The sequence below is a fragment of the Poecilia reticulata genome, linkage group LG11 (genome assembly GCF_000633615.1).
Source record: "Poecilia reticulata strain Guanapo linkage group LG11, Guppy_female_1.0+MT, whole genome shotgun sequence".
Taxonomy (NCBI): domain Eukaryota; kingdom Metazoa; phylum Chordata; class Actinopteri; order Cyprinodontiformes; family Poeciliidae; genus Poecilia; species Poecilia reticulata.
In genome coordinates this window covers 26,018,773-26,039,836 of record NC_024341.1, presented here as the reverse complement: position 1 = coordinate 26,039,836, position 21,064 = coordinate 26,018,773, and the positions used below count along the sequence as shown (strand labels likewise).

The 21,064-nt window shown below is 40.4% G+C and overlaps 1 protein-coding gene across 1 annotated transcript in view; it reads right to left on the bottom strand.

Moving 5' to 3' along the window:
- Nucleotides 1-17,930, bottom strand: part of macf1a (microtubule actin crosslinking factor 1a) — a 146,266-nt gene extending 128,336 nt beyond the window's left edge. Inside the window, exons 1-2 of the mRNA XM_017307475.1 lie at nucleotides 17,414-17,930; nucleotides 11,641-11,875 (exon numbers count right to left, since the gene is read on the bottom strand). Coding sequence (XP_017162964.1) covers nucleotides 11,641-11,863 — 223 coding nt within the window. The 5' untranslated portion in view covers nucleotides 11,864-11,875; nucleotides 17,414-17,930. The remainder of the gene's footprint in view (nucleotides 1-11,640; nucleotides 11,876-17,413) is intronic.
- Nucleotides 17,931-21,064: the final 3,134 nt, after the last annotated feature.

The window sequence follows — 21,064 nt, the reverse complement described above, 5'->3', positions numbered from 1 at the left end:
TGTTATAGTACTCCCAAGAACTTAAAACTACTTTCACCCCTGGAATGAACTAATGCACTTGAAGGACATGCAAACCCCATGAAGACAGAAGAACCCAGAGAACCATTTCATAAAAAATAAAATAAATGTTTTAATCATATCTAATGAGAATTTGGAGACCAATTAACTAAACAGTCATGAGTTTAGACCAGAGGTGCCCAAAGTTGGTCCTCAACAACCAACATCCATCCATCCGTCCGTCCGGGAGAGAGGCGGGTTCACCCTGGACAGGTCGCCAGTCTGTCACGGGGCTAAGGGGAATATTGAAAAGCTGAAAAGGTTGTAACTACCACCACAAAGAGAACTAAAATGTTCTCCGGCCCTTGAAGACCAACTTTGGACACCCCTGGTTTAGACTGTGGCAGGAAGCCGGAGCGCCCGGAGAGAAACCTGTCAAATCTTTTTGTCCTTTCATCCCATAAATGTAAGAAAGTTATGCTGGCCTGAATCCCCCCAGGTTCAGGACAGCAAAGAAGTTTTTCTCAACCTCTTCTTCTTTTGTGTCCGAGTCAAATCTCAGTGCCGAATTATTGCACTTGTCTAGGGTAAAGCTCGAAAGAAAGCATGACCCTACCATATAGGGAAGTCCTGGACGACTCGACATCTCCAGTTTCCTCTGAGACATCTTCCCCGTCCGGGGAACCTGACACCTCAAAGTCACTGCTTATCGTCCCTTTCACAGGAGAGTTCTCTGGCAAAACCAGAGAGTGAACTGATGCAGCCAAAACTTTTGCTGTTATTTCAGCAAACGTCTTGGCTACACTGTCACCCGGAGATAAATGTTCCCCAGCCGGGGTAGATACTTCTCCGACTCCACTCCCGCTCTCAAGATGTTCTGTCGACGTGGAGCAAACCTCCCCAGCCGGGTCAGTTTGCCCCAAGACAGTGCTGTCGTCCTCAGCACTGTCCTGTGAGGTCTTAGTCATGTCTACAGCATCTGGTTGTTCGGAACAAACCTCCCCAGCTGGGTCAGTCTGTTCCTTGCTACCAGTTGGTAGACCTTCCCAAAACCAGTCGATCTCTTTGTCCTGAGAGACTTCAGGGACTTCGTCGTCAGAATCCTTCCCAGGAAAGTAATCGTCACAAATCTTTTTGATACCTTTGGAGACAAAGTATCCAACACCAAGTCCGACTGGGATTACGATGGGAACAAGTAACTTCGTAACACTGAACATTCTCACAATGTGCATGCAAATTTGGATCTTCGAGAACTGTCTAGATCCTGACTGGTGCATTGAGATTCAAGCTTTAGAACGTCTTTGATCTACTGTGAAATGCATGATGTCATCTATGACCTCATCAGTGAGCTCACTGGACTTCTGGGGCAAGGTGTTGCTTCTGATTGTTGCTGTGGAAGTAAAGGGGAATCCCTCAAGTCACAAAGCAGTGATTCAGTTCGAGAGGCATGCAGAGTAATGGGTTTTTAAAATGCAAAAACTTTGTGACTCCAGGGGTCACAAAGAAAAACAAATACTTGCCAACTTGTTGTAATAAAATAGTAATAATAAGTTGTGTGCTAAAATAAACTGGTTTTAAGACTACTTTTTCCTCAGTTAACTAGAACAGCTTAAAACTACTGAGTACTGAATTCATCTGTTGACAAAGATGCTTGGATTCGCTGCTGTTGCTACACATCAACACACCTGTTACATCATTTGAACGCCACTTCTTGGGAAATCACACAAATTTAGTTTTCACAGAAAATGTTAACTACACTTTTCTTTTAAAGTAACAGCAGCGTAGCGCTGCAAGGTTTAATACTTTCTGTTGAGATCTGCGTTTTCAGTGTTTTATTGTGAGGTTTTTCTGTGTTTATTAGTCTGTTCCCTGTGAATCTCTGTCCTCCCTGTTGATTGTTCCCAGCTGTGTCTAGTTCCCTGATTACCTGGTTCCCTGTAATTAAACCCACCTGTTGTCTTAGTCTCTTGTCGTACCTCATCTGTCTGCTCCCAGTTCATCTATTCATCTACATCCTGGCTCTGCCTGCGTCTACCTCTATTAACTGTTGCCTGATATTTTATACGGCTTCAATAGCAACAAAATGTAATTCTGTAAAGTACTGACTGAGGGAGGCTGAACTCAAGTGCATGCCTAACTTTTCTTGTACATATTTCTATTTTTTTTTTAAAAAAAACAATCTCCCCTCCACTTCACAGTTTTGTTCTACTTTGTATTGTTTTTTGTTTTGTTTTTTATAGCAATTTCCAAAAAACACACACTACAAGTTTTGTCACATGACACAGAGTAGAAAAGTTCAAGGGGTAGAAACACTTTTGGAAGGTTTTTTTTAATTATTATTTTTTATTTCCTTTATTTAACCCTGTAAACCCTGTTGAGATCCAGATCTCATTTTCAAGAGGGAGCTGAGCAAGTCTCTCTGTAAACTATTTTATTTGTGAGCTCATTTTTAAAAGTAGGTCAATTATACAAATCGTCAATGACACCAAAAAATGTAGCAAAACATGTAGATGCATAAAACTCATAAAGCAATTCGACCTCAGAGTTCTGCCTCACGTTGAAAAATCTCTGCACCTTTCCCCTGAAAACAATTAATTAATTCCCACCCTTTATGAATACTTTCATTCATAAAACCCTTGTAAGATACCAAAAATATTAATAAAAAGTTTCAAAACTACCTCCCTTTATTTTAGAAACCACGATTTGTGTCGCGCTACCTAAAGAGGTGCAGTTCACGATTTGCTACCAGTTTACTACGGCGTACAAAATACTATCAAAATGAGTTTCAGGAAATGAGTTGTACGACATTTCATTGACTTGATCAGTATTAACATTTGGCAGTGTTTCAAGTAAGCCCGTTAAAGATGGAGTAGGGCTGAAACGATTCCTCGAGTGATTCGAGTACCTCGATTATTAAAATTCCTCGAGGAAAATTGACCTGCCTCGAAGCTTCGTTAATTTATGTTTTGTCATTTCAGCCGGAACATTATTTGCGTTGCGCGGACCTCTGACTTCCGCCTCTGAGTTGTTGACGGAAGCTACGTGTTAGCAGCATAACGTCCAATCTTCAAGTTCGGCCCGTGGGGATTTTACTGATTGGTGATAATTACAGGTTTTTATCGTTTTTGTGGGACCAATAAACATCCTTAAAATGACCGGCGCGATGCCGGGAGTTCGGCAGCCTTTCTGCTCCGGAGCTGCTGGTTGAACGGCGGGAAGAAGCTGAGGAGGATTTCTACAGGTGAGCGGAGAGACTGAACACGGCGGGCGGCTGAGGGTTGATGCTTACAGGGTAAGAGCAGCTTTACGGACGAACCGCACAATAAACTTATATCATCCCGGTCTGAACAAACGGGAGGCGGAACATGGCTGGTAGATGAGTTTCTGAACGGAGGAGCCGTAAATATCCCGTGTTGCTCCCCCGTCTACAAAACAGTAACTGGTAGGGAAGCTCAAAGGTGGAAAAAATAGACTGATGTTGATATCCGATAGTAACACTGGTGTTATGGAAGATTTACCAATATTTTATTTCATAATTGTTTTTATCCGATTACTCGATTAATCGTAAGAAAAATCTATAGATTACTCGATTACTAAAATAATCGTTTACAACAGCCCTAAGATGGAGTATAATCTGCAATGTTTTATTTGACATTTGCTTAAAGCAAAAGAGAGTTGAGAAGACATGGGGCAAAGGTCAACTAGAGAAGCCAGTTAAACCAACAGTCATCATTTTGGACTCTGGGAGGAATCTGGAGAACCCGGACAGAACCATGCTTCCATTTATGTTATTAAATATTACAGTCTGCTGTTCCAACATATAAACACTCTCTAAACCCACATTTAACAAGCTTTTCCTTTGCTTCCCGCTCGTTCAGGCCTCAGCGGTCGACCCTGAAATCCTCAATAAAAACCAAGGAGAATCAAACTTTCTGGTGTGGCATCGAATCCCAGTCAGAGCGGAAAGCGCTTCTTTTCTGAGGCGGATGCGAGTAAACATGGCCTGTGCATTGAATGCTGCGTGTGTGCAGAATCCAGCTGCAGAGTGACTGCGCGCTCAGAGCCAAAGGGACATCGAGTTCTCAACACATCAACATGACGACGCCTCAGCTTCACAGAGATTTCAGCTGGAAACCAGGAAACAAATGTTTTCTCCCCGACCGGCGAAATCAGAAAACCAGAACCAGGATCCACTCCTGCATTCCTCTCTGAGCTCAGACCAATGAAACTGTGAGGTTTAAACGACTCAGGAGATTGAATCAAACCTTTTATGTCGGAGCCGTCGTGTGACTCGGATTAGCGTCTGAACTGATCCTCAGTTTGGACTTTTAAAGGCAAACTCAATCAGATTCAAAATAAAACCAAGAAAAAATGTGAAGAAAGTATGAATGAAGGTAAATAAATCAGATAATCTCTCCTGTGCTGCTGCCTGATAAGTAAGAAGAAACATTTTCAGCTTCAAAATAAACTCATGTTTTACTGGAGCAGCTAAATCTGTCACTGAAGAGGCCAAACTTTTATTAAATTAAACGGATAAACTAAAATAACTAATGGGTAAAAAACTTTTTTATAAAACTTACACTTCAATTTGTTTCTAGGAACCTTTAATTAATGACCTATGAATTTATGTTTCCCTGGGGTATAAATATGGCGTGACGCAGAGGAGTGTTTCTCTAAGAGAAGATGTGCTGAGTTCGTTACAAAAACTAAACTTCTTCACATCTCCTGTGAGATCAATGATTAAAATTAAATTAGTTTATTTTCCCATGATGAGAAATAAGGAAAACAAGTAAATAAAGCTCACTGTGGGAGAGCTGTGTGTGCATTATGGGAAATGTAGGAGTTAAGGTTTAATATTATGACTATTTTTGTATTATTACGAATTTTTCGTACATTACGACTTGCTGTTGAACGACTTTGTTATTGTATTATTTCGACTTTTTCTCGTATTATTGCAACTTACGTACAACTTTTTTCTCATATGACTTTATTCTCATTTTATTGACTATTCGTATTATTGCGACTTACTGTTGTGCGACTTTATTCTTGTTATGTTCTATTTCCTAGCCTGGCTCTCTTACTCCATCATACAATCCAAACTGAAGAATCTTTTTATTTTTCTTTCTTTTTTTCTCCTCTTTCTGGGTGTTTTTCTTCGTCTTTCCCTCCTCCTGCGTTTTTCTCCTCTTTTCTTTATGACCTCCCTCACACTCAGATTTAAAAGTCATCCTTTCATCGCTGCCTCTGTTTGAACCCCCCTCCCCTCCATCTCTCTCTCTTTGTCTCTTTCCTTCCCCTCATCATTTCTTTCTGCTCAGACTTGATCATTCACTCCTCTCTGTGTTCACACTCGCTCCTCTTTTCTCCTGCTCCAAATTAAAATTCGAACTCTCTCTCTCTCTCCCCTCTTTTGTATCTGGAGTCGGCCCCTCACTCCCCCAACAACCATTGTGTCGCTCGCCTTTTTATAGCCATGGAAACGGAGGAGACCGCGTCGCTATGGCAACAGCGTAGCAGCTTGGGGTGAGGCGTCCCTTTCAGCCGCCTGCAGAAAAAAAGAAATGCGGAAGCAAAGGAGCAGCAGGCAGCAGTGAGGACGCCTAAGTTACATGCAGGCAGGCTTGTGGGGTCCTGAATGATTACAGCTGCAGCATCAAACATCTGCTTTCATCAGATTATTGAATAGATGCTTAGAACAGATCAATGTGTGGATGTGCCAAAACTTTTTCCAGCTGAACAGAAACAAAACTGAAGTTATTATCTTTGAACCTAAAGATGAGCGAACTAGAATCAATGCACAGCTTCAGTTATTACAACTAAAAACCAGCGATCAGGCCCGAAACCTGGGAGTAGTGATGGACTCTGACCTGAACCTTCAGAGCCACATTAAGACAGTCACAAAGTCGGCCTTCTGTCACCTGAAGAACATCTCTAGGATTAGAGGACTGATGTCTCAGCACGATCTAGAGAAACTCATCCATGTTTATCTTTAGCCGCATTGATTACTGCAACAGCGTCTTCACAGGTCTGACTAATAAATCAATCAAACAGCTGCAGCTGATCCAGAACGCTGCTGCTGCTCGGGTTCTGAGTAAAACCAGGAAGATAGAGCACATAACACCAGTTTTAAAGTCCCTCCTCTGGCTCCCTGTAGCTCAGAGAATAGACTTTAAAATACTGATGTTAGTTTATAAATCACTGAACTGTTTATCACCACAATACCTTAAAGATCTGTTATTGTTGTACCAACCGTCTAGACTCCTCAGATCTTCTGGTTCTGGTTCTGCTCTGCATCCCCAGAACCAGAACCAAACGAGGAGAAGCAGCATTCAGTTTCTATGCACCACAGATTTGGAACAAACTTCCAGAAAACTGTAAAACAGCTGAAACACTGGGTGCCTTTAAATCTCAACTTAAAACCCACCTGTTTAGAGTTGCTTATGGCTAAATTAGGGTTAGAGTGCCGGTTTTGATGTCTTCCATGTTTTTATGTCTTTAATGTTTTTAATTTCTTCTTCTTTCTTTTCGACGTTTTAATGATGTAATGTTTTTTGTTTTTTTATTTTTATTTTTTTTAATCTCTCTCTTCGTCACTGATTATTTCTGTTTTTATTTTAATTATGTAAAGCACTTTGGAATGCCTTGCTGCTGAAATGTGCTATACAAATAAAATTTGATTGATTGATTTTTTTTTTTTTTTTTTGCCACAACATAAATCATGTTTAAGTCAGTTTTCCCATCTCAAAGAAATCTGCTAAAGAGTGAAAGAAAACGTCCAAGTTCATTTACAGAAACAAGAACTCAGAAGGTTTAACTGACGATGTTCATGTCCGGCTAAAAGAATCTGGTTCTCTTCAATGTGCTGCTTTCAGGAGAAAATGAAGAGCAGTTTGATATTAAATAATGTGAAATAATACCAATAAAATGTTTATAAGATAATCAAACCAAGACAGTTACATCCACTCATTGTGGGCGTAAATTAATTCATTTTTGGATTCGCGAGATTTAACTGAACTGAATTGAAAGTTTGATTTTCTACTCATCCAAAATTATACAAATGTATACATACTCACGCAATTAATATTAGTTAAATGTTTCATATCAAGTTGCCCCTTGACCATAAGCTGGAGCATCATTCTGCATGAACTGGAGAAACGTTTTAAAGCCACATGAGAAAAAGAATGAACTGTAACGAGAAGATATATGAGACTGGAAGCATAAGAGCAGTCAAGCACGGTGGTGGCAGTATTATGCTGAGGGGATATAACAATTTTATTCATTTTATTTTATTTTTTTACAAAAAAAATGGATGCAGTTGTAAAAAAGGATGAGGACTTGCAGCAGAAACATCACCACTGATCAGCAGCTAAATGAAAACGGGAACAAATGAATGAACCAACTCCACAAATTTCAGTATCATTAAACTTTATACACTCTAAAACGCAACAAGTGGACTTTACTTTACTTTACTTTAGTATGCACAAGTCATACTAAAGTTACGAGTTAATTTGCACGATTCAACTAAATTTGTAATTTTAGGCATTTTAAGAAAATAGTACACTTAATTTTATTTATTTACAGAAACTTAAGAGAAGTCGTTCTATTGACTTGCAAACTTAACAAATGGATACAGTTTCCTTCTTCCGTCTTGTTTGTTTCATCTAGTTTGTTTTAATAAACCTTAAATCTGAGCAATAACTCATTTCATCCTCATTCTTTGTGTAAGTCGACGTTGGCGGCTTTTAATCCCAAATTAATTCTCTCTTTCACTTTTCCATTCACATTTAGAACATCACGTCTAACTTTCTTGTTTTGTCTTTTAAAATCACAGGTGATTCATGTTTGAAACACAAAAATGGCAGAAATAGCATGAAGTTTTTCTCCCTCAGACATGGATCCCTGCTGGAAAGGCAGCAGCTGGTGGTTGGATCGTTAATATTCAGGCTCAGCAGGCGGGCGGAGTCCAGTCCGGACAGCACAGACTCTTTTTAACATCCATTTAAAACTCATCTGCTGCCCGTTGAATCTCCCCTCTGCTGCTCACAGTAATTCACTGAAGCTCTCAGACAGTGAACTGCGTCTGGTTGAGGAAAGCAGCTGAATGTACTCGGTTCTGCTTTCCAGGTCCCAGCTGAGTGGAAATCAGGGTCAGAGTAAACATGCAGATCTTCATGGAAAATGTAACATCATCACGTTTTCACGCCCGACTGAGTCCAGAACAGAAACACAACCAGAACGACGAGACGGAACCAAAACAGGACCAAAGCGGCTGGAGATTAAGTTTTATTTTATATTTCTGTGTGCAAAAATGATGATGTGATGATTTAAAGTGTAAATAATATGAGCAGACATCATGGCATCAGTTGTGACGGCTTGTAGTTAATCTCATTAATCTTAAATCTATTAGAATAATTTCTGAGATATAACGTATATAATTCTTATGGACATTTTCTGAGCTGTTGCTTTCATTTTTAAGATATAAAAGGATTTAACTAACTTATCATGAAGCAGCTGTTTATCTAGCAATAGAACTACATGAGTTTATCAAGCATCTTTTGCTCATTTTGGTAAATAAAACACTCAACAAGAACACCACTATAAAAATGTTTTAACGTTTTCTGAACAGTCAATTTAAGGTGTATAATATTCTCTGGTTAATCCGGTTTATGAATATAACTCGTTCATTGTGACCTACAAGGTTGATTTTTCTGCATGCTGCTGGTTATAATATAATTTTCTAAACATTTTTGGATAATTTGTATCTTTAGAGACTCTGTTACTGGAGCATCATGAGTTAGCGTTAGCACTGTGTCTGTATCAACACTATCTTTGCAGCGTTGGCGATTCCTTGACACTGAAATGAGGTTTTCCATATTTTGTGAGATTAAGCCACATTGTAAACTCTTAATTGTTTTGTTTCCAACTTTACTGCTGAATAAGAAGAAATGAGTCATTCCTCAGCAGAAAGCAGCTCTTCAGCAGCATGAGGTGGATTTAAAAAGGCAGGGAAGTGTGAACTGAAACACTGTTCAGTCTGGAAATGTGTTTAGAAATAAATCATCACGTGACGGACACGTAAGTGCATCTCTATCTAACACAAAGCCTTTCGCTCTACTTGCTGTTTCCGTGTCACTAAACGAGGCTTTTACTGTCTTCTGATCGCCTCCTAGCATCTCCACCACCCTCATTTTCTCACAACCGGCATTTTATGTAAGTGCTTTAATGACTGCTGGTTTTGTTTCACATTCAAGAACAACCAGAACAGTGATTCAGAGCTAAACTCTATATAACTAAAGTTTGAACTGAAACCAGTAAAACGAAATAAAGACATCTGAACGTCTTCCTCCGCTGCTCCATGACAGAGAAATGTAACAAAACCTCACACTGTTGCAGAACTAATCCCACTTTTACACTATTTCATCCTCAAACTGGTGTTTCCAGCTCAGGAACAAATCATTGCTTCCAGGAAATATTTGGTACTCTTTCACTTCTATTCTGCGTTTCTGTAGCATCACAGTGAAGGGAGACAGTTTCTCTGCAAGGATTACTGGATTTGTTCAGATATTGCAGCAAAAACATAAAAAATTATCACTAACTTAATTTATAAACTCGGGACTGAAGTAATGAATTGTCTCTGGCGTCTAGTATCTGCCTCAAATTAGTGTTATGTATTTTCAGGCACATAGACGCATTTTAATACACAATCAAGTAACTATGTTACCTTCAGTTGTTAAAGAAATGCTATATATATATATAATATAAAATCACTTAAAAGAAATTTTACTTTGTAACTTAACGTCTTGAAATTCTGTCTCTGTCTCTTTAAGAAGCTCCTGCTCTTTCTGAAACTCCACCTTCAGGAAGTTATCACAACATGGCTCCTCTATTAACCCTTTAACGTTGTCACCACTGAGCAGTGGCTCCTATAATGAGATGAGCAGTTCTACCAGGTGTTTGCTAATTGCTGCTGACTAGTCTGAAGGAGCTGGGTGGGGGAGGAGCTTTGTGCTTGAAGGCGGAGCTAGGTCCACACAGGCGTTTAGCACAGCTGAATGGTTGCCATGGAGACCATGCATGTTTCTTTCTCAAACATGCATGAATGAATTAAGGCAACAGTCCAGATGTGTATGTATATGGTACTGCCCCTTTAACAGATTTCGGTTCAGTTCCCTCTTAGTATTTGCAGAGTTTAAGACCACAACCGTGTATTACTGCCTATTTTACTTGTTCAGTCATCTAATATATATTAATATGAATTCATACGCACCAGAGAAGCTAACATCAACAGTCTTCGTCACTTCTTCTGCTCTAGCGGGGATCAGCCAATCAGCTTGAAGGAACCTGAATGGCGCTCATGGATTGGCTGTCAATTAGCATTGCGTCTAGATATTTTAAGTTCCCAGCTGCATTATTTTTGGATATTTTAGATAAGCTCTACAAAAGAAAATCCCCTTATAGGCTAATCGTCTGCAGTAATAAGGCCAGATCACTAATGTCTGGTGAATAAGAAACAAACTGAGCAGGAAGCTAAAACTCTCAGATACCGTCCAACCTCAGATATCAGACAATAAGCAGAGTTTCCTTTACAGATAAATTTGCTTGTTGATTCAGAAAGTACTGGAATAAAGCAAGTTAAACACAGGAGTTACAAAGAAAACCCAAAAATCCCAAAAGGTTTGACCAATTGACCAAACCTTAACATATCAGCCCCAAAGCTAACATCGATCCGTGAGGAGAAACATCTTCCAAAACCAACTTCAACCATTCCTTCTTTGTCTTTCTCACCTGCAGTTAGGTGTCACTCTAAAGCCAGCAGCTGCAGTTCCCCAAGTAATGTCAGCATTCTGTTAGCATGCTGTTAGCATTAGCATTTCCACGAACACTGAGCACCATGTRTTTTTGTGCCATTGTCTGCAATAATGAGAACTAAGCATATCCACAAGGCAGAATGTAAGATGTCATCTTCAGATGATCAGCATCCTGGCATTTACATTTAATGACCAACATTTACCTTCATCTTAATACAAGGATAATTACATCTGATTAAAGTTTCAGTTAAACGCAAAACATGAAAAACATGTTTTACTGTTTATTCGTCTGGAAACAAACCATACAGAAGGTATCAGACAAAATGTCAATGTGTTGATGTGAAAGTAGCTCTGAGTGAAACATGACATTTAAAGATGGGACGCAAAAATATGACAAACATGACATCTAATAAAGATCCAGTATTTGTTCAAGCAATAAACTTGTCTTTTCATTTCTCTTTAAAAAATAAACTAAACAGAAAAACCCTGTAAGTCAAATCCTTCCATTGACTATAAATGTAAATATAAATGTGCAAATTRACATTTCAAAATTACATTTACTTAATGAAAACACACTAATTTTCCCAAAAACTCCCCCCACGAGATGCCGCCCTGGTCGGTTACCCATATTGCCCATATCAGAAACCGCCACTGCACATGATTGATAACTGTTGCCACTGTTGCAAACCACAAAGAAGACAACAGGAAGTAGTTGGGCGCAGCATTTTTTTTTTAAATTTATCATGTGAACAAACTTATTCCTCCTTCAACAACGCACGCTGCCAATGCCCTGGTTTTACACACACCACCGGAGCAGCGAGAGCGATTTCCTTACCTGCGACGCGTACCACCGCCCTCTCCGCCGGGTCCAGCACCGAGTCCTGGCTCTTCCGTTTCCTCCTCTCGTGCTTGGACAGATTCCACGGCAGAGTGTCCCCCGGCGGCCCCACCAGACCCGACGTGCACGGGGACAGCGAGCCGCCAGAGCGCTCGGTGCGGAAAGACGGCTCGCTGACGCAGGAGCGTTCGCTCAGAGTATCATCATCCGACGACTCCATCGCGCCTCAACRCTGCAGGGAGGAGATGAATGAGGGAGAAAGGAGGTCRGAGGGTTTAGAAACAGAAGAGAAACTGTATAATTCATTGATGGTGTGGAGTGAGATTGAGTTGTCATGAATGATGCAAAATATTTAGGGAGGAAGGGGAATAAAAACTGGGTTAAATCGATTATCGCGTGTGTTTTAACATGATGCTGAAGAGGAAAGACTCCAGGCCTCAGTTAGCAGGTTAAATACCATCATCCTGACCCAGTGCAGCCGTTTGGAAGAGATGATGGTTGGACTGGAACGACGAATCAGAGCTAAACATGTCTGGTGTGAATGCRCCCTTCATTAAAACTAAATTCTCATTTGGCCTGAAACAAAAACAACATTTTTTTAGATGATAAATACATAAAAGTTTTAGTCGAGACCAAAGCACCAGATTGAACTTTTTCATCCAGTTTTTGGTAGAAAGAGAGAAAATAATAAATCACGCAAATCAAAATGATTGAACTTGCCTTAATGTATCATGTGATTGATTGATTTATTGTGACAGGCCTAGTTTTCAATTCATTTTAAATCTTGACTCTTGTATCAAACTGGAATGAACCAAGAAAGAAAAAAACAGAAGGACATTTAKAAACCAGGTTTCTAAAAGCTTCTTCTTCATTTTCTTTAATCCTCAACCTGCTTCTCTGGCATGAACCGCAGGCATCAAGTGGAAAAAAGAAAACGCAGCGAAGACGTAAAAGAAAAACTGAGTGTGTGTGCGTGTTTATTTGGACTCTGGAGACCTGATGGTCCAAACTGTCCATCACTGGATCAATAAATCAGACCTCCAAGTTCCTGAGGCTGCAAAATGATTTAAAGACCTGCAGATCCTGGAGTAGAAGCTCAGCTATCCTGAAATCCCTGCAGCCTGATGTATTTAAATTATTCTCTTCTTCTTTAGGAAATCAACAAACCTTTCAGAATAAAAGTCTCCGCAGTTACTGGAATCAACGTTTTGTACGATTCATCTGCAAACATTTGACCACAAAACAAAGTTGCCTCAGATAAACCCCATGAAGTGCTCAGACTAACTTCATTTTTCTCCAAGCTGAACGTCGCAGAGCGAGGATGTTCAGGTTAACATCTGTGTTTTCCATCTAAACTCCAGCTGCCAAAAGCTTTCCTCCTTTTCCTCCTGCTGCAGGATAAACCGCCGTCAGAAACCCCGCTTCCTGGATCCAGCCGTCTCCCCGGCAACGCTGCGAGGAAAAGGGTTAAAGCCCGTCCAGAATTGCCTGCGGTTCTGTGGTGTGTGGCTGCCTCCCTGCTGCTGGCTGACAGTGACTCAGTGGCACTGAAACGAGCAGTTTTATAAATAGAGCCAGAACGGAGGCTTCAAAGCCACACCGTGTCATTACAGCTGCAAGAAGTAGAAGAAGAAGAACAAAGTACCAGAACAAGAAACAGTGAGATCACTTCCTGCTTGAAGACATCTTCCAGTTCTTCTACAGTCCAAACAAATCTGCAAAAACTCACTTAATGGTGGGAAAATCTTCAGACACTAAAGAAAAAATATGGCCACCACTTTGGTTTTACAAAAAATATAAGTAGTTTTCTGGAAGTAATGATAAAAAATGTCACCTGCTAGTTTTCTTTAAACTTGAAATATTGGTTTTAAACTAGTTTTCTCCTTATTGACTGTACATGTTTTAGATGCAGTGTGCATATATAAACTCAAATATGACTTAAAAATGACTCAATGATCTCAGTATAAATACAAAGTTTTCTTCCCAAGAATGTGAAACAAATGTTTTACAGGAATTAAATGCTTGCAGTCTCTTGGATTTTGTCAGAAAAATGAATGAAGACCAAAAAGACCACAAGCAACGTCTCCTTCTAGTGCTAAGCTAGCGTGTTTACCCAGAATGCCCTGCGCTGTAGTCCACTTCCTGCTTTTGGAGCAGCCTATAGTCCACTTGGGGTTCACATATGCATTCGATCCGCACCAGAGTTCACTTCAATCAAACCCAGACCGAGGTTTGTAGGAAAACCAGAGTTTGTTTTTCTRGYCAGAATCAGAGTTTGATTACAAATTCAGAACTTCCCAAGAAAAGTGAACTTCCTAGACAAATGAACTGGAGTTGGATTAAAGCGGATTAAACAGGGCTGGTGAGAACGGAGCCTTAAACTGGTCCATTGGGGGACGGACCTCATCCCACCTCGGAGAAGGTTTTTACTTCTCCAGGGTGTCTCCTTATTCATGATGTTATTCTCATATTATTTCAATTTTATTATTGTAAAAGTTTATTCTCATAGTGCTATTTTGTTTCTTTTATTTTCTTAACGTGGCCCTAATACTCCATGGTCGGACCCAGATGATCCTGCTATCGCTACTCTTGTAAATCCCTGTCAGTGCCTGAAGAGGAGCAGTTTGAGAAGCAAAGATGCAAAGAAAACACCAGAAAACCGAAACCAATTTCCTTTGGTTCAATAATTCAAACACAATTGGATTCAAACTCTGAAGTGGACCAAAAAAGCAAACTACAGCCTGTAGGCGGACAGCACCATGCGGTTCGAATGCAAATGTGAACACCAAAAACCAGAGACCGCTGCAAAAGCAGGAAGCAGACTACAGCGCAGTGCATTCTGGGTAAATACAACAAAAACAAACGTGCTAGCCTAGCACTAGCTGGAGAAATTGGTCTTTTACCAAAGACAAGAGAGAAATTCTTAAAAAACTATCATGTTTACATTTTGTGAAGAAGGAAGTTATGCTCAGTGAGGATTTTGTGTTATTTTCTTCAGTGATTCTTTGTGCAGCGCCCTCACAGGCGAGGAGGGGAACAAGTTCTTAAAAGGGTTTGGCTGGTTTGACTCAGAGCAGAGAGAAAGAGAATCACAGCAGCTGCAAATGTAGCAAATGTTACAACTTTGGTTCCCAATCGAATCAAATCTACCAAACTGTCAGGTAGAAAAAACCACCAAGAAGCACAGAAAACGAGACAAATGCTCCAGAAAACCTAAACAGTTCCCTGTGGTTCAATAATTAATCTCCTTCACTTTGAATGCAGAGAAAGAAAAATGTTCAACAAACACAAACAAACCATTATTAAATAATCAACCCACTGCTACTATAAACCGAAAGCTGACCTTTATAGGACATATCCTCACGCTGGGGCGGCGTGACGAAGAGCAGCAGCTCAGTCCGAGAGGCTCTCCTGATTTATATTTCACAGCCGGGGTCGGTTCCCACAGCTCAGGCTGAGCTGCGTGTTTGTTGAATGTGTGTGTGTGCGTGTGTGTGTGTGTGTGTGTGTGTGTGTGTGTGTGTGTGTGTGTGTGTGTGTGTGTGTGTGTGCGTGTGTGTGTTTGTGTGTCGGACCAATGTAAACAGAGGGACTCTGTGACCAAGCATAAGCAGGGTGAGAAAACGACAGGAAGGGCGGACAGATACGAGAAGCCACACGCTGCAGACGCTCGCAGGCTAACGGTCCAAACGGCCGGAACGTCGTCCTGTCGTTCCAGAACAGCATTCCTGTTCGGGATCAACCAACGGCTGATGGGTTCTCCAGTTCACCAGACAAACAGAGCAGCAGCCCTCCATCTGAGGAGCAGATGTGATCACTAATAAAACTCTGACCCAGTTTTCTCCACTACAACAGCTACACTTCCTCGCATGTTTCTGCCAAACATCCATGATCAGACCTGCTGACCTTTCACACCTCCGAGTCAGAACCTGCATTCAACAGAAACCGGTTAAATATGATGTGTTTGAACCAGAGAGCTCACATTATTTGATGCAGTTTCATGGAAAAACATCACTGATGTTCTGAGACCTATTTTAAGGTAAACTTGTGTTTTTCTAACCACAATCTAGACATTTTTAAATCCCTAACAGTTACTTTTCATGTGAAACTTAAAAAAACAAAACATTGTGCGACTCTTTAAGTCATAAAACTCCAAAAAGTATATATTTTAGCTGAACTAATGGTGCTGCTAGGAATCAACGTGAAACCTTCCTGCAACTATGAGGCAAATTAAAACAAGGATTTGACAATTATCCTCAGAACGCCAGCAGGCTGAAAAAGGCCAGGGTGGTGATTGATGGAAACCAGAGCCAGATGTACATCTAACAGTTAAATTAGTAACTGATAATTCTGACGATTAATCAGGTAAAAAAACTGTTACATTCTGCAGATTCTTCATTCGGTTAATATTCTACATAATATTAGAAATACATACAAATATTTAAATTCATTCTAAAATAAGGAAATAAACATCTTATTGCCTAAAAACATTGCAGTCTTTTACTGCATGCTTGATCATTTGTAGCAAAAGATACAGATGCAGCTAAAAATACGTCTAACATCAACATGAAATTTAAATATTTACAGAATTTAAACTGAGTGAAGCTAAAGCTGCCACATGACGAGTTTTTTTAAATCTTAATTTTAAAATCTGTGCTTTTTTTGGCTTAATTACTGCTCAGAATATGTTGTCTTTTCCAGCAAACTGGTTTTTTAGTCTGTATATTCTCATTAACAATTAACCATTACTGAATTATTGCCATTTACATTTATTTAGATTCATCTCGATTAATCGTTTCATCCCTAATATGAAATTCAACTACTGCACACACCACCAGCAATACTCTGCTTTATCCTCAGGGGTTTCATTCAACGCGATGTGTGTTTATATTCGATTAATCGCAATAACCAACAGTTTATGCTGCATTTAATCGATTCTGAATAGACAAATAATAGACAGTTTGGCTCATGTCGGGGAGCCGAAGGCCCGGCATAAGGCCGGACGGGGACGACCATCTGCTCCGGAGCAGCAGGAGGGGAGATCGGTCTGAATTCTGGATTTTCCCATCTCCCCTCCGGTTGCTCTTTGCGTAACCAGAGGTTGTTTTTAGACAGACAGGCTGTATTGATGCCGGGGCTCCTCAGAGATTCATGCAGGTGGAGGCGATGATGGAGGGTGTCGTTTGTTTTAATTGGATGCAGGAACAGCCCAGATCAATACGGACAATCACACCTGAGAGCGTAATGCTGTGATTTATGTCCACCTGCTTTGCATTCATCCGCTTCATTCTGCTCCGCTGAGAGGAAAGGGATCTGTGTGCATGAATGGACCGCAGACATGGAGCCAAAAACGCTCGGTGCACGCACGAGCTGCACGCACGAGCAGTCTGGGAGCAAGGAATCGGCTCTTTGTCCGAGAATGGGTAACACCAACTAATTACATTTATCCGTTTGCGAGTGAAGCTGCTGAGAAAGCCGTGCAGCCTTCTCACGACCCAGAAACCCTCTCTGGTTGGCTCCAGATTCAACGCACAGCAGCCTGCCTGGAAATGGGACGTTTTCAGGCAAACAGTGATAGAAACCAAATGAAACGACTGTCAGTGATCCCTGAGCCAATGATCAACATGTTGATGCCTGATAGGGTTCCAATAAAACACTAACTCGTGGGTTTATCGGGACTGGATGTGATGGAGTGACAGTTTGAAATTCAGGAAAAAAATAAAAATAAAAACCCACATGTTGGTTTTGTGAAAGCTCCGGAGCCGCTTACCTTCACCGGGGCAGCAGCGGTCCTCGAGTCCGAGCGCAGAGCGAGGGAGGCCGGCGCGGCTGCCTCCGCTGCTGCCTCTCCTCTGGAGCGAAGGATGAATGAAAAGATGGAGGGATATTTCCACCTCCACCGACGCGCTTTCCGTTCCCTCTCTTCGTCCAAACGTCTCCSCCGGTTATTCGAGGCTGAGGGAAGAGCGAGCGGCGATCCTGGATGGTAATGGCTGTCCTCCTCCTGCTCTCTCTCTCTCTCTCTCTCTCTCTCTCTCTCTCTCTCTCTCTCTCTCTCTCTCTCTCCACTCCCTGCCTTCAACAGCCCCCCCTTCACCACCAACAGCCCTCCTCTCCTCGGTCCACGCTCCGTCTCTTCAATAGGCTGCGTTCACGGCTCCATCCCTTTAACCCATGCCTATTGACTGTGGTAAACGTCGCGGAAACCGAGATTTCGGGTGAACCCCTGCGTCATGTCCGCAGCTCTGCCGGAGCGCGACGCGCGCACACATTCCCCCCTCAGTTTGGAGCAGAGGGCGTTCACAGCGGAATATTTGCAGCACCGACTCATGCTCATATGTTCATAGTTACTCAGAAATAAAAGGGGGAAAAAACTGAGCCACGCGTTTTCATCACATGATTCGGTTAATCTGGGTCTGAAATAATCCCTTTACGCTCACAGCTGGAGGAAAGCCTCAAAAGGCGAATTATTACAACTGGAGGAATATTCCTGTCTGTGTCCGCTCCCATTCTGCACCTTCTTCTATAGGACTATTGTATAGAAACAAAAAGGAGCACATCTGCGGCACAAACTTAGACATTTTTAGATTAATCTTAGAAATTGTCAAGAAAAAAACATGAAATTTCGGAGGTTTTGAAACTGGGAAATTTTCAAAGTCATTTTTTTTATTTTCAGATTTGTTTCTTGCAAATTTTCTATTGCAAAAGAAAATATCTTATTTTTGTAGAAAATTTCCCAGATTAATCTAAAATTTCTTGAGTTTTTCTAGAAAACTTAAATATTTGAAAGAATAAGCAAACAATAAAGAAAACACAAAAAGAGAAAATAACTGAAACAMAAAGTCCAAGCAACAACTTTGGATCTGCTTAGATTTTAACCAACTCAGTACTGAGTGTTAGAGGCACCGACCGGATCAGCAAAGCTCTGGTGTTTTGAACAACAGACCATCATCTACAAAAATAATTATTTACTTGTTATGTTTGGACCGTATGCCCAAGAAAAATCAAATAGCAGAAGAACATCAGGGTACCGAGGACCACGAGGTCCTCTGGAGAACTGTGTGTTGTTGTTTTTTACATTAGCAGAATATTGACAAAGATTTGCACTCACCCCCTAATGGAAACTTTATTGTGAGACAAAATAATCATATTTGCACTGTCACAACCTGCTTTTTATATATGAAAAGGAAAAAAAAAATAATTGGATGTATGTATTATTTATAGTTACTCCACATTCTTACGTTTGTTTCCATTTTCTCTAAAGTTTACATGTTTATAAAGTCTGTATGCTGCGAGTGACCAAAAGTCAAAGACACCAAAGTCAAATCCCCAGAACTCGACCCCTGGCTAAAACAAATTAGCCAAGAAAACTATTTTTATTGCAGCTGTTCAACCGCATCACAACTCCTGGACCAATATCAGTTTATCTACCTGAACAAACAGACACAAAAATCTGTGCAGCTGCAAGAAACACAAGCAAAGTTCAAAGTTCAAACCTCTGTCGATTCTCTCCACTTTAGCTAATTATTGAGCTGATAATCCAGTGATGCAGACGTGAATTTACTTCACTTAAACTGCAGTTTGTGACCTTCAATGAACAATGAGGACACAAAATTCAATTTAGACAATTTAATCCATGTGATAAAARGAACAAGAAATCATGAGATGCTGTAAATCATCTGCAGTGTATCGACAATTATCTGCTATTTTTACTTTGAGCCACTGATTTCTGTCTGGTTTAGCCTTTGTGGCCTGATGAGATGCTTACGGTTTTGAAGGAAAAATGTTGTTTTGTAAGAATATTAAYGAARCACCGATGTAAAAATGTGGATCAATATCATAACCAATATTAATGTGGCTGTTATGGCCAATAACTGATATTTAACAAAATTATTTGCACAATTAAAAAAAGACTACGTCAGTATCACTGTCACATGACCAGCCACCTGAAACACGTAAATAAGTATCACTTCACTTATCGGACTGATACCGATGCTAATGCCGATATATTGTGAATCCCTATTGAATATGTAGAATTAAAAAGTAAAACATTTAACACTTACATATTGCACATCTCAAACCTCCAAACTGATTAATTTAAAAGGTATTTTAGCTGCAGGTCAGTTTATTTTTTCAGCTGGACTCTTGAGTCCATTCCCTGAGCTTGTGGCGCCATCTAGTGGTGGTTCATGGACTCTGCTGGTTCTGATCGAGATGAAATGGATTCTACCTGAATGTAAAGCAGCATCCTGCATATGAATGATCGGCTCCGTCCTCAGGGAGAGATTACTCCCAGATCATTAGAGTCAACCAGACCGCTCAGCAGAACATCGACCTTCAGAACCGCAGATTGGACCTTTAATAATTCATCAGAGGTTATGAATGATAAATCAATCTGAGGATGAGTTATTGATGAGAGCAGCTGATTTGAGCGTCTGATGACTGTTCAGAACATGAAACATTCACAGGAACAAAAATCGAAATGGAAATTACTAAATTAATGTCAAAGAAAGTTTATTGCGCCTAGAAAAATAAATAATTTGTAGTACAGCTTTGTTAAAAAAGGCGCTGTAAACACATTCAGTGTTTAAAGATGAGAATAAGTATCTCACCTTTAATTGCGTGCTTAAGGTAATCATACACCATCTGAAATGGAATGACTTTGACTAGACCACACAAAACCGCCCAATACTCTTCCTTTCTTTTCCAAATGTCCAACCAAGAACTCGGTTTTGCATATAAGTCTGTGGGCAGAAAACCTTCGTACAAAACGTTTGGTGTTTCCGTCATTAACATGTTTTACTGCGGTGCTGGATATTAAATGTATCTGTTTGAATCGGAATTTCTTAAGTTCAGAGCAAGACGTGTTTCTTGTCGAGATATTTTAGCCTACTTCTTGCTTTCGAACAGATTCGATTTAAATGATTTCTCGTTTCTAGACATGTATCATAATCAGGTCGATCGTCTTTGGTGAAACGACCAATAAGCAAGTTTTTTCAATCGCGTATTTAAGATTTAACAATTAGAACATTATTTCCACTTAGATCCAGGCTACTCAATAAATACAGATTATTTAAAAACTGCATTTTGTATTCACTCGGGTCATTTTCTTCGTGTTCGTCCCTGATGAGCGAATGCTGCAGACAGATATCTGCGTTTCCATTACAAATGTGCATAAAACCTTGTAGATATTCTGCTAATGTTGAAAGACACAATTTCTCAATTGCAGTGTTTCCGTTAAATAAAAGGGATTAAAATCCCATATGAATAAATTCGTTAATGAAAAAACATACAGCGCCGTCATCTTCCTACTACTTCCTGTCGACTTCTTCGTGGTTTCCGGTGGCAGTAACATCCGATCATTGATCACATGACTCACGCGATAAGTGTTTTCATTTCAGTTCAGCGAAATACATCAATT